Source organism: Enhydra lutris, unplaced genomic scaffold, assembly GCF_002288905.1.
Source record: "Enhydra lutris kenyoni isolate GAN:26980312 unplaced genomic scaffold, ASM228890v2 scaffoldscaffold37, whole genome shotgun sequence".
In the NCBI taxonomy this organism is placed as follows: domain Eukaryota; kingdom Metazoa; phylum Chordata; class Mammalia; order Carnivora; family Mustelidae; genus Enhydra; species Enhydra lutris.
The window spans coordinates 30,096,371-30,110,798 of NW_019154121.1; the positions used below are offsets into that span (position 1 = coordinate 30,096,371).

At 54.4% G+C, this 14,428-nt stretch overlaps 1 protein-coding gene across 1 annotated transcript in view; it reads left to right on the forward strand.

Annotated features, from left to right (window-relative positions):
* The window catches only part of LOC111154334 (RNA binding motif protein 33), a 131,728-nt gene that overhangs the window by 114,388 nt on the left and 2,912 nt on the right, over nt 1-14,428 (forward strand). Inside the window, exons 15-17 of the mRNA XM_022513883.1 lie at nt 2,425-2,631; nt 7,330-7,518; nt 14,286-14,374. Coding sequence (XP_022369591.1) covers nt 2,425-2,631; nt 7,330-7,518; nt 14,286-14,374 — 485 coding nt within the window. The remainder of the gene's footprint in view (nt 1-2,424; nt 2,632-7,329; nt 7,519-14,285; nt 14,375-14,428) is intronic.

Genomic DNA, 14,428 nt, shown 5'->3' on the forward strand with positions numbered 1-14,428 from the left:
TCGGAGTCTGTCCGTTTCACCCCGGTGGCCTGACTTGTGGGTATAAAGTTGTTCATGACATCGTTTTTCATTTCGGTGGGGCGTGCTGTGGTGCCTGCTTTCTTGTTTCTGATTTTGGTCATTTGTGCCCTCTCTTCCTTTTTCTTGATCAGTTTATCTGAGGTCATTGGTTTTTTTGATCTCAGAAATGCGACTTTTGGTTTCATTGATTTTTTTTTTTTTTTTTTTTTTTTGTCTATTGCTTTTCTGTTTCCTGTGTCACTGCTTTTTGCTGCGATCTTATAATTTCTTTCCTCGTATTTTGAGTTTGATTTCCTTTTTTCCTCTAGCCTCTTGAGATAAAAGCTCAGGTTACTGATTTCAGATTTCTTTTGTTTCCTGACATAACTCTTAACTTGCATCCCCTCGGTTTTGATGTTGTATTTTTATTCAGTTCAGAATATTTTTTGGTGAGTTTTTTAGTCTCCATTTCTTAGTCTGGCTTCGCAGGGGTTGACCCTGTTGCTGCATAGCTTGTCGGTCGGCCGGTCATTCAGGAAGACACTGTCCAGTGGTGTGTGAGTGGGGGGCGCTGGCTCGCAGAGCCCACCGCAGCTGCTCCTTCTACCTGCGCCCTACCTGCTCCTTCTACCTGCGCCCTACCTGCGTGAGTCCCCCGGCTCCCTGGCACCCTCAGAGAGCACTCACCTAGGCCTTCAGGAGTTCTTTGATCTCCGGGATTTCCCACTGTGTCTGCTGTTGTTCCAGAAAGGCCCTCGGCTGATGGCTTGGTGGGCAGTCCCCACCCCACCACCCCCTGTGGCTGCCCTGCTGGCCAGGTCCCAGGAGTAGGTGCGAGTCCATGACTCCTTTCACTTCGACTCGCGGAGACCTGAAATGCTTGTTCTGGGTGGCTTTGTCACGTAGGTACTTACTGTTGGGGGGTGGGGGGACGGGTCGGAGAGATTTTCCCTCCTTTTCAGGCTGCCACGGCCAGAAGCCCTGCCATGTGACAGTTTTAGTCCCGTTTCTCTCGGGTCCCAGTTACGTCGGGCAGTTTTTTTACACAAATCTTACCTACGTAGACCTGTCCTGCTGCAGCCCCCGTCCCTTCACTGTTCCCTCAACTGTCTCTAACAGATCAGTGTGGAGGGGAGAGAGGCACCGAGTACGGGGGCCACTGCTGAGCTCATTCCCACAGCCCCTTGTGGAAACACTGGAGCCTGAGCAGGCAGGGGCTGGGCTCGCAGTGCAGGTGAGGAGTGGGGCCTCCCGGCACACCCGGCCTCCGGCTCTGCTCAGGCCATGTGGTTTAGCAGGGCTAGAGCGTGCGCTTCTCTGTCCGAACTTTCTTTCTTGGCCCCGCTTGCTCTCCTTTACACGGAAAGCAGCCCACAGGCGCCGTCCAGAGAGGTGTTCTGTGCTGCCTGGCGGTGTCGTGAACGTAAATAGTGCAGCTTGAGTGTGCTCAGGGGCAAAAATCCCAGTGAGACCACGTTGAAGGTTTGTGAATCGGCGGCGTCCCAGCCACCAAGCCTTGGAGGCCCCCGGGAGGCGCAGAACGGGAGACCATTGTAGAACAGGGACGAGCACGAATGCTAGTGGCAGAAGAAAAGGATGGGTTCAGGCAGGTGGCTCTCTGTTAGGGGGAGCTTGGGGGACCTGCGGAGATGGGATAGGGCCCATGGCCTGCTCTTGAGTGCTGATGGAAAACTTCCTGTTTCTGGGGAGGTTGGCTCTTCCGCAAGCCCCGGTTTGGGAGCTCTAAGTGATCCCATTTTGGGCCTGTGCTTTTCTTTTTAGGAAATACAGCCGTTTTTAAGATCAGGAAACAAGGGGTTGTCAGTGAAACTCAAAATGTTCTGATCCTTGTGAAGCTTGTAATAGGGCCTGCGAGTCCCACCTCTGAAATCACAGACTTGGGGACGGAGGTACTTGCGTCTCAGTGGGGGGCAGGGTGCGGGAGAGGGCCAGGGCTCCATGCCGTGTCCCCAGGGCCCCCTCTGGCCACAGCCAGTCAGCTGCATCCCGAGGACAGTCCCATTTGCATTGCAAGGCGGATTAAAAGTTTGAAACCGCTGCCCCGCAAACAGTCAGATTTTAGCAAGAACGCTCTTGAAAGCAGCAATGCGGGTTGAGTACGAGGTATTTCTAAGTTCAGCAGGATTTCACTTGGCGAAACAGCCCGTACTTTAATCTGCAGATCTCTTGAGTAGATACAGTAATTAAAGATCTCCGTGGTTTAAATTTCACCAATACGATGAAAACCCACGCACATCAGATGAGAAATTTCCTTAGTGGCTCTAGTGAAAGGACAGGTGGTTTTTCACCTGTTTGAAACGGTTTGCTCTCGGGTGAGGGCTAACCGCGGTGGGCCCCGAGGCTGGGGAAGGCCGCCCGCCCGGCCGCGCGGGTACTGACCAGCACGCTGCCTTGTTTCAGCAGGGAGGAGAGAGCGACGGCTTTTTTCACCCTGAGGGCCAGCCCCAGCGGCTCCCACAGCCCCCAGAAGTGAGACAGCAGCCCGCCCGCAAGGTGACGCTGACCAAGGGGGCCCTTCAGCAGCCCCAGCACCCGCCAGTGGGGTCCCACGTGCACTCGGCCGGCCCTCCGGGCATCAAGAGCATCCCGGGAGTTCATCCGGCCAAGAAGGTACTGCCTGTTAGCTGGGCTGAGTGCCGCCGACGCAGGGCTGTCCTCCTGCTCCTGGGGGTAGCGGTCGGCGTGTGGACAGTTCTCAGATAGCAGGGCCGCGCGCAGTAGGAGGGCTCGAGTAAACTTCTAAATGGACGGTCGTCTCTCTTGTTGTGGCTTCGGAGGCTGTGTGTTCACAAAAGGACTTCCCTCTCCTGACTTTGTATAGGACACGTCAGGGAGAGGCCGCACAACCGGGGCGTGTGGCTGTTTCCTCCAGCTCTGACCCGTGCGCTGGGGACAACGCTGTGTGCACAGACCCCGGTCCGGCACACCTCCGCCCCTGCTCGCTGGCCCTCCGGGCTCCCCAGACCAAGAGCCAGAGGAACGTTTGCTCAGCCACTTCCTTGCTGTTCCCCTAGTTCACAGGCGGGAAAGCGAGGCCTTTGGGGGTGAAGGACCCTGTCTGAAGAAAGTGACCCTGACTCTGGTTCTTTTCTCCTTCCTTTGCTCTGAGGATTAAAGGGGTCCTGACCAACTGTGGGACAAGAGACGAGGGCATCCAGAATGCCTTCTGCAGAGGTGCTTGTTCTCCTTTTGCGCACGGATTTTAAAACCTCCCCTAGGAGAAGAGTGTCTGCTTTGTCCCGTTATGTCCCTGTGGTAGGGCGCCCTTCCCCTCGGCTGGTAGGGGAGCTGTCTCTGTGACTTCCCCAGGGTCTCCGCCTCTCTGCCCAAAAGTAAAGTCTCCTCTCGGTGCATAAGTCAGATGCCCCTCGTCTGATGGAGTTACGCAAGGGAAGAATCGGGGCAGCGACACCTGCTTTGAGTTTCTTCTGGAAAGCTCTGCAGTCTCCTAGCTCTTCCTCTCTGCTCGTCCTCCTACTGATACTCAGTAGTAATAGTACCACTGTGAAGGCCATTCTGGGTCTTGGAAGTATTTAAATGCGTTTGTCGACATCATAAGCACTTGATGTAGGAGCAAACAAAATTATTCCCTTTTTGCAACAGAGGACGGGGGTACAGACATCAGATCTTCAGTCTTTGAAGGTTGCTCTGGTCTAAACTGGCTTCAGTCAGGGGCTGTCCCCCCCGTACACGAGGAGAGACATTGGAGGCCTCCTGCCCCCGACAGCCATGCGCATCTGAAACCTTTGCTCTCCTGTGGAGTGAGGACGGCGATGTTTCCTGGCTCACCTGGGCTCTTGGGAGGATTTCATAAGAAGATGCAGATAAAACGCATGATCCCTGGTGTATGAGGGAGGCATTTGGTAAAGGATAGTATTATTCATGTTGTAACTTACTATGCTAGGATATAACAGTACTTCCTTACTGCTGGTTTCCAGCCAGTTTTACTTGCCACTCCCCTCCGATGCCACTGTAGTTACTTTCAGCAAAATGGCACACCTTACCCGGTGCTCACTGTGCTAAGTGTGCTCCTAACCCCCTTCGCCCATCTCGCCCCTCCGCCCACTGGCCTTCCCCCTCACCCCTGCCGGGTAACCACCGGTTTGTTCTCGAGAGCTAAGAGTCTCTTTCTCGGTTTGCCTCTTTTTTTCCTTGTACATTTTTTTTTTTAAATTCCATATGAGAATGAAATCATATGGTATTTTTTTCTTTTTGACTGACTTTGCTTAGAATAACACTCTCTGGCTTCATCCACATCATTGCAAATGGCAAGATTTCATCCTTTTTGTGGCTGAGTAATACTGCACGTGTGTGTGTATGTCGTATGTATGCACGCGCGTGCACACGCACACGCCACATCTTCTTCCTCCGTTCGTCTTCCAGTGGACACCGGGGCTGCTTCCACAGTTCAGCTGCTGTATTGTTGATTTTAGCCGTTCGGACAGCGGAGGTGCTCGCCCGCCATTGTTTTCATTATCCCCGATGGGGCATGACATGGGCCACCTTTTCATGTGTCTTTTGGCCATCTGGAAAGATCTCCTTTGGAGAAATGTCTGTCTTCTGCCCATTTTTAACTGGATTATTTGGTTTTAGGGTATTGAGTGGTATGAGTTCTTTATGTATTTTGGGTACTAGACCGGTATCAGAGAGGTCATCTGCAGATGTCTTCTCCCATTCCGCAGGCTGCCTTTTTCAGTGTTTAACTTGCTGAGCTTTCTATTTTGTTGTGGCGCCAGTGAATTCTCTTTGCTTTCGCTGCTCTTTCTTCAGGAGACACATTAGGAAAATATGGCTATGACCAGCGTTCGAGAATTACTGCCTATGCTCTCTTGTACGATTTTTATGATTTTAGGTCACACATTTAGGTCCTTAATCCATTTTGAGTTTATCTCTGTGTGTGGTGTCAGAAGTGGTCCTGTTTCATTCTTCTGCACATGGCTGCTCTGTTTTCCCAAGACCACGTGTTGAAGAGACTTTTTCCCATTGCATATTCTCGCCTCTATTTTTTTTTTATTTTCAAAGATTTTATTTATTTATTTGTCAGAGAGAGAGAGAGAGAGAGCGCGCACAAGCAGGCAGAGAGGCAGGCAGAGGCAGAGAGAGAAGCAGGCTCCCTGCTGAGCAAGAAGCCCGATGTGGGACTCGATCCCAGGACTCTGGGATCATGACCCGAGCGGAAGGCAGTGGTTTGACCGGCTGAGCCACTCAGGCGTCCCTTCTTTGCCTCCTTTATCAAAGATTAATTAGCCATGCGGTTCTGGGGTCATTTGGGGGTTTTCTGTCCTGTTCCCTTAATCTGCATGTCCGTTTTGTGCCAGGAGTGTACTGTCTTGATCACCCCAGCTCTGAGGTGCCACTCGACGTCTGGAATTGTGATGCTTCCAGCTTTGCTTTCCCTTTCCAGGGTCACTTTGCCTGTTTGGGTCTTTTGCGGTTCCAGACAAAGTTTAGGATTGTTCTAGTTCTATGAAAGGTGCTGTTGGCATTTTGATAGGGATTGCACTAAATGTGTAGACTGCTTTGGGGTATTGTAGACATTTTAACATAATTTGTTCTTCAGGCCATGAACGTAGAATGTCTCTCCATCTCTCTGTGTCGTTGTCAGTTTCTTTGACTCGTGTTGTGTGGTTTTCAGAGTACGGGTCTTTCCCTCCTAGGTTTATCCCCAGGCGTTTTATTTTTGGTGTAACTGTAAATGGGCTTGTTTTCTTAATTTCTCTTTATGTTGTTTCATTATTAATGTATGGGAATGCAACAGATTTCTGTACATTGATTTTTTTATCCTGCGACCTTACTGAATTCATTGATCAGTTCTGGTGGGTATTTGGTGCCGTCTTTACGGTTTTCTGTGTACGGTATCATGTCAGTGGCAGGTGTGAGGGTTTCACTCCTTCCTTACCAGTTTGGATGCCTTTTCTTTCTTTATCTTGTCCGATTGCTGTGGCTAGGACTTCTAGTCCTGTGTAGAATAAAAGTGGTGAGAGTGGACATCCCTTTCTTGTTCATGATCTTTGGGGAAAAGCTCTCAGTCTTTTCCCCCTTGAGTATGGTGTTGGCTGTGGGTTTTCATATATAACCTTAGTCATGTTGAGGTATGTTCCCTCTAGACCTATTTTGTTGGTTTTTAGTCATGAATGGATGTTGTACTTTGTCAGATGCTTTTTCTGCATCTGTTGAAATGATCATAACGGTTTTTATCCTTTTTCTTATTGATGTGATTTACATGTACATTTTGATGCATGTTTTCCATTGTGACTTCTCTTGAAATGTCCTTTTGCACTTTTCAAAAACTCATTTCCCAGGTGGAGTTTTGTTGCCTTCTGGGAGTGTTAAAATGTCAGTTTGTAGGCCTTTCCCTTTGTGTGGTGCCCAGTTCATGTGAAGAAGTTCCTTTATGATTTCTACTTACCTTCCTCTCTGCCCTTTTCTGGGATGGAACAGGGGGCCATTTTTGTCCCTTTGTACCCGGACTCCGGGGCAGAACTAGGGTCAGGATGTCTGGAAGCCCTGGTGCCGTTGACTTTGACTTGCCACCTGCGCTTCACTGCTGTCCTGCAGAGGACAAGTTGTGTTTTACAGAAAGCACTTGGCACGTGGTACTTACCTCAGTGTCTCCTCTTCTTTAGAAAAGACCCCATAAGAGTAGTTTTGAACCCGTGGGCAACTTAAAAATCTCCTGAGGTCAGGACCCTACCTTAGACCAGGGACTTCATCACTGAGGTGGCAGTGGGCGTGCGGGCACCGTCGTGCTTGGGTTTCGGTGCGGTATGAAAGCGCTGTGGTGTGCGGGATGGTGCAGCAGATGGGAGGTGGCCCCAGCTACAGAACCTGCTCAGGTTCTCAGGGTGCCAGCCGCACAGAGTCACAAGGAGCCTCGGGTCCATAACATTGTGGCTTGTGGGCGCATGGTGGCACTAGTCCCCACGGATGTGGCCTGGAGTACACCGGGAGAAATTTGGGCTCTGGAGTTGTTAGGACCAAACCCAAACAAGTTTCTCAACCCCTCTGATCCTGCCGCTGCATCCGCCAGCGGTGGTTGCGTGGAAAGTGCCTCCTCCTCCTGTGCTTGGGCCGAAGTAGATGCACACTTGACGCTGCTGTGTCTTCCTTTGCCTCCGCCCAGACTCGTGGGGGTAGTTTCACCTTGACATTCAGGTCTGCTCTGGTGGTGGGTGAACGTACAGCCAATCCCGTAGCTCATGGTCGATCTTAATGGATTCTGAGTTGTTTGTCCACTTATATAATCTTAGTAGCTGCGGGGAAAAAATCCAAAGCTTCAGAGTCAAACTGTACTTTTGCTGTTGCCAGGTCCTCATGCACGGGAGAGGCCGAGGTGTGGCCGGAGCGATGGGCCGGGGACGCCTGACGCCGAACAAGCAGAACCTCCGGGTGGTGGAGTGTAAGCCTCAGCCCTGCGTCGTGTCTGTCGAAGGGCTCTCCTCGTCCACGACTGACGTCCAGCTGAAGAGCCTGCTGACGTCAGTGGGTCCCATTCAGGTGTGTCCCCCGGGGCCCGTTCCCAGGACCCACTAAGCCTTGATAATTCCCTTGTTACTTCATGTTAAAATAGCACATTTGAGAAGAAAGACACGTACGTTATTTACTGTGGATACCTAATATCAGAACTTTTGCCTTAGATTATTTGGAAATTTTCAGATGCTCAGTATCCTGACGCTCTGCTCTGTCGTACACTCTCGGTTGTAATAACTTGGAACTTTTAAAGCATCTATTCTCCTTGACCCTAATTTGGAGAAATAGCTCACATGTTAACAACTATGAAACTTGGTTTCGATTTTACAAACATGAAATAATGCAGACTACAGTTTGATCTCTTTGTCTTACGACGGGCAGTTTCTGAATGCTCAGTAGTCTCCGCTGAGCCGGCTGCAGGCGTGCCCAGGTCCGTGGTGCATAGCGTTGTCCATGCAAACGCCCAGCCTCTGCGTCCTCTCTGGTCTCACGGGTACACCCGCAGAGAAGCCAGCTGGCCTGGGTTTCCTTGAGCTTTGTGTCTCTCAGGTCGTGTCCCGTCCACATCCGAGTCATGGCCTTCTCCTGTCCCACCCTCCCCACCCCCATCCCAGATGCCATCCGCACCGCGTCAGATCCCAGTGGGCAAGACGAGGAGTGTGAACATCAGATTTGTGCGTGCCTCCTCTCAGGCTCTTTCACAGCCTCTTGTTGCGTGAGCGAATGGGGAAACATTTTCAGACTAGAGTTGATACAGATAATTCTTAGTTAAGTGTTTGAAATCTGTCTACCATTGAGAGTCAGTCACTACCTGTGAGGCGTGGATGAAAATGCTTCTCAAACCCGCCCTGTTCTTCATTTCTGGAGGGAGGGGGGAGCATTCGTATCTGTCTGTGTGTCGTTGTAGGAAGTTAGCACTTGGGCTTCTGTGTTCTGGGCGGCCGGTAACGCGGGGTGCGGCAGAGACGGTCGGTGATGTCCCGGGGCTTTCACGCTGTGGACAGTGGCAGCCCCTGCGCACAGGTCCCCGCGACGGGGCGGGTTTGCGGGAGCAGAGCTGACAGTGGTACTGTACGTGCGTTAGCACGTGATTGTCCTGGTCTGAGAGTCTCCCGCGCGGTGGTGGAGAATCGGGGGTCCCCTCACAGTGGGTCCAGACTAACCAGAGCCGAATCTGGGAGTTCTGAGGCCTGGTGTTTCCTGTGAGGGCTCGTGGGCAGTCTCCTGTCTCCATGTCCCCGTTGCCCTGTGGGCTGGGGGGTGACGGCGCCTTGCTTTCTCCACAGTGGTCATGGCTTTGCTTCCTCACATGGAGTCTTGGTAATTGTCCTGAGCGTCTTCATGGGACGTGGTTGTCAGGGTCCATATCTGAACCACGGGCTGCTTCTCATCACACTGCTGCTTGGAGCCATTGCCAGGGCACTCACCGTGGTCTTAACCATCATAAAACTTGAATTTTGAGTTTTGCATTTGGGGCCTATAGATCTCTTGAATGGCTCCCCCCACCCCCCCACCCCCCCGTTCTGAAAAGTATTGGAGATCAGTTAGTTGTAAATGAAGTTTGGTTGAGGGAACCTAAAGCCAAACAAACACGACGTAGGATTATTTAATGCCTCGTTCTGGGCTAGAAAGCGAGGGAAGATAGGAGGAGAATGCGTTCTCTGGGTTCCATCGGGTACCCTAAAAATGGGGTGGATGGTGACCTTCCATCCACCCCGAACTCCCTGGGGCGTGATGAACGGAGCACTTAGAGAGGGGCCTGTCCTTCCTCCCTGGGGAACAGAGAGAGCTCGCATCTTGCCCGTCTTAGTCCCGTAGGAGGGTTTTGAGGGGGAGTTTATAAACACGGTATTCACAAAAGGTCAAGTTTCTTAATTTAAAAAAACCCAGCAGCTAACATAACAAGGCCTTGCCAGTGTTGGATAGCTGGAGAGTGACGCTGATGACCCATTGGAGAATGACGTTTGCGACGAGGCTCGCCCAGTGGCCTAAGTGCGGATAGGCCCGGAACTGATGGCGCCGGTGACCCGGACCTTCCGCGGCCCTGCCCAAGCCCTGCGTGGAGCTCGCCAGTGCGGCGGGCTCTGGTGCCACCTTGTGTCCACGTCGGGTAACAGCAAGTGGTGGTGTCTGGGGCAGGGAGGTACCCTGTCCTTTGGGCCTTTATGTTAGAGAAAATCGTCGCGCTGAACCGTGGAACCGGAGAGGTGCGCTCAGTGTGACCCTGGACCATGACGGGGTGGCCACATTTCTTCTAGGTGAATGCGGTATTCCCTTAAACGGTGCTCAGAAGCCTCTCTAGAGGGTCTGGTGTAAGGCCTGTATGTGACTACTTCGCTACGGAGCAGGGAAAGACCTGTTACAACCAGGGGGTGGCAGTGGTGTGAGCGGTACAGGGCGTGTTCTGAGTTTCAGGGGAGCCGTGTGGCGCTCCGAAGCAGCGGTGGCTGGAGCCTGACCTGCGAGAAGGCCGTGCCTCGGTCGGCACACCCAGCGGGAGGCAGCTGCTCCTTGCTCACGGGGGGCCGGGCGGCTGTGGGCAGTGGCGCGCACGCCCAGCTGCTGGCTGGCAGCCTGCACGGCTTCCCACAGGAGTGACCCTGACCTCCTGCTCTGTCCTGAAACCCAGAAGCCAAGGGAGCTCTTGGGGTCAGGACATAGGCTGGTTGGAACACCTGTGGCTTTTTTGCTTCATTGTCTTTACTTCCCCTTTTGGTAGGTTATGCCTGAAATGGTGCCAAGAAGAGAAATTTTGATCCTGTAAATAAGTGAAATGTCGCGGTGTAAAAACAAAAAAGTAGTTTTCTTCACAAAAGCAGAACGTTTGGAATCACTTAATGAGACTGTGGCCGGTTCCCTGCCGCGATGGTCGCTGACAGCACCGGTGCAGGGAACGGGCAGCGGTGCTGTGCACATTCTCTCTGCGGCCCAGCGGCCGTGCGGGTCGTCCCTGAGCTGGGTCCAGAGTAGGGGAGGCCCCGGGCAGCCTGTTGTGGAGGCTGCCGCAGCCCCTCGCCCTGCAGCCGGGGTCGCACCCACACCGGGCTCTGTGACGAGGCTTTGGGGCCCGTCCCGGTGCTGCCGGTTCTGGGTGTGTGGCGCTCGGACAGCGCCCCCTCCCCTCGCACTCGGGTCACCTGCACGAGAACTTCAGCGCTCCTCGTCGCTCTCCGTCGTGCCCTGGCAAACCTTGAGGGGTGGACGAGGCCGGGGGCCTCCACGTCGCCCTTGAGGGGCAGCGAGCGAGACAGGACGAACCCAGCTGTAGGGGCGGGTGTGCTCTCGGCAGGTGGTGCTGACCCCAGGGGGGCGCGCTCCCGGTCCGCCCCTCGGGGCCCTGCCCGCTGCTTGTCGGGAGCGCGCCTCAGTCTGCCCTGGAGCGCGGCTGGTTCTGAGCCACCGAGGAGTGTTGGAGGCGGCAGTAGTGCAGCTGTCCTGCAGCTGAGGACATCTGGGAAGGAAAGCACTGGCTGTGATCGGTGTAGGTGCACCACGCACCCACGCCACAAGGTGGGAAGAAAATAGAGGCGTGGACACATGTTCCGAAGCTGTGCTGTGAAAAACCCATCCTGAGAACTGTCAGGAACTCAGAGGAAGAACGGATTTTCAGGAGCTCCGTGCCACAGCCTGAGAGCTCTTAGAAGCGCGCGCCCGCAGGGGTTCTCGCGGGCAGGTTCGTGGAGCCGAGGGAAGCCGGGCCCCGAGGCGGGTGGCGGGGGCCGTTGGCGTCAGCACGAGCAGTGTCAGCTTGCGCAACCGCAGGTGGGTGTGCCCAGGCCCTGGGACCTGAGCAAGGACAGCGACTGGACTGCGGAGCAGACGGGACCCGACCCAGCCTGTTGCTAAGCTGGAGGGTGGGCAAGGGGTCTGCCTGCCATGCAGGGTGCATTTTCTGCGGTCGGTACTGTTCGCTGCTGCGGGGACACGGTCCTGCTGGGCTCGGAGAACAGGCCAGTGGCGCTGGCCGCAGGAGGAAGCTTATGTGCTCTCCGTGCCTCTCGGCTGGCCTCAGAGGGGCCCACCCACGGGTGTCTGGGTCAGGGCTGCAGCCGTTTCACGTGTGTTTAAAGCAGCTGTTAGCATTCTTGGCTTGAAGTGATCACCGAAGTGCTAGGGGAAGCAGCTCATTTATTTTCGAAGGTTTCATTTATTTGTGAGAGAGAGCACAAGTTGGGGGAGCGCCAGGGCAGGATGCGGGACTCGATCCCCGGACCCCAGCATCATCACGACCTGAGCTGAAGGCAGGTGCTTAACCGACTGAACCAGGCAGGCGTCCCCTGGAGGTCGGGGGGAAGAAGACTAAACGGATTTTCAGGGCTACAGAATCCTGATAGTGTCTTCATAACATCGCAGTTTATCTGAGTGTGTGTGCGTGCGCACGCACACACGCGCACACGCACACGCACGGGCTTCCAAGAAGGAGAAGGCACTTTCCCTAATTGGGAACGAGAGGTCAGGGATCTGAGTGACATGGACGTCTTCCTGGGATCCAGCTGCGGGCTGTCGGAGCCTGTCACCGTTCGTCGCGTGTCGGGGAGGGGCCGGCCCTGTGTCAGGGTGGGGGCAGGGTGTCCGAGCGGTCAGCTGCCCACGCGGGTCTCATCATGCATCTTGCTACTTAGAGAAGCACAGTTCCTTCCTCTCACGGAGGGAAGTGGTCTCGCTCCGGGAACGCGGAGTCACGGGAAAAGCTGGAGTGTTCGCTTCCCCCCACGTGCTGGTTGGAAATGAGTTTTTCTTGTCTGTTCCTAATAAAGTTCTTAAATGTTTAGAGGAGAGTTTAGGTGAGTTCTTCTGACGCGTGCCTGAGGTCTGTCTCAGCACTGGCGGCAGTCACTACCCTCGGGCCTCGGTGCCTGTGACCCTGTGGCTGGAGGAGAGGAGAGCAGGCCAGAGGCACACAGAGCCAGAAGGAAGGGCCTGGCATTGGGCCCTGTGCAGGTGCTCGGGGACAGGGTGGGATTTGCAGCTGACTCTGCCATGAACCGAGGCCTGGTTCTTTGCCCACAGTGTCCCCCCCCCGCCCCGGGACCAAGCCCCAGAGTTGCAGCAACTGACCTCATTCCAGGATGGGGCACAGGCGGCGGGAACAGCAGCACGAGGCAGGTCACTGGAGGAGGAGGTGCCTCTGTCCAGTACCCGGGGTGCCCCTCCCAGGCCGGGGAAGCCGTGCCGCCCCAGGGTGCAGCTGGGGAGGCGGGGTCGATGCCCTTCATCAGAGACCACTTTGTGGTGCTTCAGGTGTGCTGCTAACTTAATGAGAAGTGAAGTCATCCAGAAAGTTCTTCTGCTTCCGGTTTTTATATCCCGAAGAAGAGGAGGAATCTGGTGCTCTAGCGAGCTCGCTTCGGCTCGGCGGGCGGGTAGGCCCGGCTCAGCGCTGCCCGGCGGGGCCGCTCCCGGCTGGTGGTCGGGGTGGGGAGGGGTCCCCGGGTCCCGAGCTGACTGCTTCTCCTCTAGGGCTCCGTGTGCACAGCTCAGCGCTCCGGAGCTGGCCCTGGGAATGGTTTCGTTTCCCGTGAAGCACCGACAGGTGACGTTGGGGAAGGTGGCTGCGTATTTAAGCTCTCCTCGCTGCATTGACTGGTAGACACCTGTGGTTACTGAAAGGCGGAATACTTCGTATTTTTAGCCACGTGTTTCCATTGTAGATCTTTGAAACTTGGTTTAAAATTAGTCACATAGGTCAGCACTTCTAAGGGTCACGTGTCACCTTCATTTTCCCCCTGGTTGCCCTGCTTCACTAAGAAGCCCAGACACTGAGGCATCGAGTCCTGTGCTATCCCTGGAGCAGTGGCAGTGTGTCCTGGGGTGAGCACGCGTCCGGCTCCAGCTGCCGCGTACCCTGCCCTCTGCAGAGCCTGGAGCCTGTGCTGTGCCCCCCAGGGACACGTGCCGAGCTGGCTGCGTCACCTGGATACTTGGGAGGCAGCAGGCTCTTGGGGAAGGGCTGGCTGAGAGAGCACACAGGTCTCCTCCTTTGACCTGCCCCTCCCGCATCCTCAGACCCTAAATCCCAAGACCTCAGGGAAAACTTGGAGCCATGCGCCCTCTTCAGGGCAGGTGTGAGGACCAGGCCCGAGATAACCTCTGTCCAGTGCTTGCCTTTCAGACGAGGAGGATCCTCTCCGCTCAGTGGATCATTTCTTTCCTTCTGTCTTATGCACAGACTCACTTGGTTTTCACTGCAGAGAGTAGAGGCTTGGGGAATGGTTCTTTAGCGCCCGAAGATTTAACTTGCAGCGTCGCTTCGCAACCATCTTCTCAGCACGGTGTGACCACATTGCTCTGACAGCCGCCGCCGGCCGCGCTGTGCCTCGTTGTGACGAGCTAGATGTAGGAAAGCCTCCTTTTACCCCAGCGGCAGCTGTGCGGTCCTGCCGCTAAACAGCAGTTCCCTCCCGTGTGATGAGTACTGCTCTTCCGGAAAGTTCAGCGAGGGCCCTGCAGACAATCGCCTGGCAGGAGGGCATGCGGAAGGAAGCGACTCTCCACGAGTGTCCGCCACCGGGCCTCATGGAGAAGGAGGTTGAGGGAGAAGATTGAGTGGCTTGTGTGGCCGGTCGAACCAGGCTGGGAGGATCCAGGGGCTACTCACGAGAGTGACTGTTTTGGGTTAGATTCTCTGGATGAGATAAGAAAATTGCCAGGGAGATAGAGTTTTCTGCATTGATCCAAGTGTCAGCCTGGACTCGAATTTTGTGTGAAAGCGATCATATAAATATGGTGGGTGTTTGGGCTTATTTAAAGCACGTACAACATGTTCTTAACACATTTCTGTTTTTTTTCTCTAGAGTTTACAGATGCTTCCCCAGCAACGGAAAGCCATAGCTAAGTTCAAGGAACCAGCTCATGCGTTAGCATTTCAGCAGAAATTCCACAGGTATCCGGTGTATTCCGTGGTCAGGGCGCTGTGGGAGTGGGTGGGAGAGCCTGT